Source organism: Sinocyclocheilus anshuiensis, unplaced genomic scaffold (assembly GCF_001515605.1).
Source record: "Sinocyclocheilus anshuiensis isolate Anshui unplaced genomic scaffold, SAMN03320099.WGS_v1.1 scaffold2267, whole genome shotgun sequence".
Taxonomy (NCBI): Eukaryota; Metazoa; Chordata; class Actinopteri; order Cypriniformes; family Cyprinidae; genus Sinocyclocheilus; species Sinocyclocheilus anshuiensis.
In genome coordinates, this window is record NW_015541483.1 from 192,042 (window position 1) to 194,964 (window position 2,923).

At 39.6% G+C, this 2,923-nt stretch overlaps 1 protein-coding gene across 2 annotated transcripts in view; it reads right to left on the reverse strand.

Moving 5' to 3' along the window:
• The window catches only part of LOC107690840 (BRCA2-interacting transcriptional repressor EMSY-like), a 20,231-nt gene that overhangs the window by 2,077 nt on the left and 15,231 nt on the right, over window positions 1-2,923 (reverse strand). Inside the window, exons 17-18 of one of the 2 annotated variants that reach the window (XM_016489261.1) lie at window positions 2,096-2,479; window positions 1,081-1,395 (exon numbers count right to left, since the gene is read on the reverse strand). In XM_016489261.1, coding sequence (XP_016344747.1) covers window positions 1,081-1,395; window positions 2,096-2,479 — 699 coding nt within the window. The remainder of the gene's footprint in view (window positions 1-1,080; window positions 1,396-2,095; window positions 2,480-2,923) is intronic. The other variant, XM_016489260.1, reaches the window with a different exon arrangement.

Sequence of the window (2,923 nt, forward strand, 5' to 3'; positions counted from 1 at the left end):
TCTCTTCATTAGAAATTAGCCTACTGATTGCCACCATTGATGGACAATTTTTTTTTAATAATATAAAAAATATCTGTATGACATTATATTCTGCAGTTCTTCCCTCTTGTACCGAATATTTATACTTTTCAAATGATCATATCGAAGTTAGAAATTCAAATATTGTGACAAAATTAATTTTGTAGGGTGCCACAAGCTTGTTAAAATTTCCAAAGGGTGCCGCGACTAAAGAAAGGTTGGGAAACACTGCTCTACTACACACACTGAAACACAAAGATCTGCACTACAACCCGCCAAAAAAGTTTGGTTCAACTTGAAGAAATTATGACAGAAATATATTACTATTGTATTTCTCAATGTAATAATAATTCTAATAGTATGACTACTAATAAAATAATTACTAAAACTTTTTTTTTTAAAGAAATAATCACACTTTTCATCATGTTTTAATTTTAACAGTAAACCTCTGTTGTGTAGCACTTTGTTTGCCAAAAAATGTAATATTTAAAATTAAAGAATTAAAAATAGTTTAATTTTCGTTTGATTAAACAGTTAATTAAAATGTTTTATGCATTCATGCCTTATTATGAATAAAAAAAAAGAATAAATTAAGTTGTTTTTATGAATTCAATTAATTAGACAAGCTTTTTGATTTTTAAAATTTGATTTAACCATTAAAATGGAATCCAGAAAATGAAAACAGAAAAAATGTTATTTAGAAAAAAAATAAATAACAGAATTTGGGAAAAATATAAAACAGATTTCACAGAACTGTACGCTAACAGATGTTCTGGAGAAGAACGACGGAGTTTGGGTTTCTTACTATTGCCACCTTTGGCTTGCTTAGCTGGGCCTAAATACACTTGATATTCAGTAATATGATTGATTTGATGGCACTGACACTACCTTGATCTGAATAACGACACTATTGTCTTCAGTAGAGCTGCTAGAGCAGCTGACCTGAGTTGGAGTCATATGTGATGAAGTCTGCATCACTGATCCTGTTCTTTTCCTGTGAAGCTGCTTTGAAACGATCTGTACTGTATGAAGCTCTACAGAAGTGAAGCGTGAGAGGAGCACCTGTATGATGTCCAGGTCTTTGCTCTTGACGTGGCCGAGCGTCTGTTTGGAGCTGCTGATGAGCGGCGAGGCGCTCGGTGTTTTGGTCAGCGGGCCGCAGTCGCTGGACGAGTCCACCACCATGGGCTCGATCTCCGCCTCCATCATGGAGATCTTCAGGATGTCGGAGGTCTTCTCTGGCGCTGTGTGACTGGAGCTGGACTCCGGCTGGAGCTTGACGGACGCCTCGCCACTGCTGGACACCGGGGGGCACTGATGAGCGCCGAACGTGATCTTCGTGACGGCTGCGCCCTGCGTGATGATCGGCTGCTGCAGCTGAGACACACCGAGAACCGTCACTGCAGGAACGATTACCATAACCAGCACCGTCATAAACAATCACTCTAAGAGTGAGTCCACACCACGACAACAGCGAAGTTTTAATTATCGTTCATATTCTGTGAAAATAACGACATCCACATCACGACTATAATGGTAATGACTCAAGCATTTAAAGCTGCAGACAACAAAACTGCAATGCATGTTTTAATAAACAAAGTTATCGTCCACAGGTCTGAATGCTGATATATAGACAAGGTTTTATTTATCATTATAATTACCGTCGTAGTTAACAATACAGTTATCATCACAGTTATCGTTACAGTTATCATCACAGTTGTTGTTATAGTTATCGTTATAGTTACCATCACAGTTATCGTTATAATTATCATCATAGTTGTCATATTAGTTAGTGTCAGTTATCATCATAGCTATTGTCATCATTACATAGTCATAATTGTCAATAGTTATCAATTATCAATATAGTTATCATAATTGTCACAATTATCATTGTTGAAAAACTAATAATGAACAAAATTATAAAAATGTAAATGTAAAATTAAAAAAAATAATAATAAAAAAATAAAACTAAAGATGAAATGTTTTATCTGTTTAGATGCATGTCATGTGACCATTAACGGTCACCCGAGGATCTACATCAGTGGATGAGACGGATCAATATCAGCGCTGGCCTCACCTGGCTGCTGCTGGGAGTCTTGCTGGAGCACACGGGGTGATGCGCCTGCAGCGGCGGCGGCTGCGACAGCTGCGTGTGTGTGTTGGGCCGGTGGTGTGAGGAGGGCGCCTGCTGCAGTTTGGGCAGCTGCGGTTTGTGTGGAGGGTTCGAGGAGACGAGCGCCACAGACGCAGACGCAGCAGCTCTCTGTACGGAGACTCGGGGCGTGAGAGGCTCCACCCTCTTAGAGGAAGTGGGCGTGTCAGACGGGCCGGCTGCAGGTTTGGGCTGAGACGAGCGGTAGAACAGACCCGTCTGAGGATCCAGAGTGTCTCCCTCTAGCTCGCCCTCCTCCACCACCATCTGCTCCTGCAGCGGCTTCACCTGCGGCACACACGCCTCCACCTGCGCAAACACACACACACACACACACACACACACACACACACACACACACACACACCTTCAACAGTGCTGAACTCTGCAGTGTTTAGAGTGCATTTGACAGCAGAGTTCGGTTTGTTTGGTTGATACTGAATATGAAGTTTGGTAGTAAATCTAGTTAAGATGGTAAACAGCTCCCTCTGGTGCTCACAAGGCGTCTTTACACATCTGAGTTAAGGCTTAAAATTCAGTGTAAAGATGCAAAGCTGCATAAAAGCCAGACTTGAAGCCGCCTCAGCCCCTCATAAATGAAACGCAGCATCAGAGCATTCATTTAATTATTATAATAGTAATTTAATAATAATGATAATTTAGCTAAATATAAAATAACTAAATTTTATTTAGTTTTAATAATAATTTAGTTATTATAATAACAATTATTACTATTGTTAAATAGCAACAATG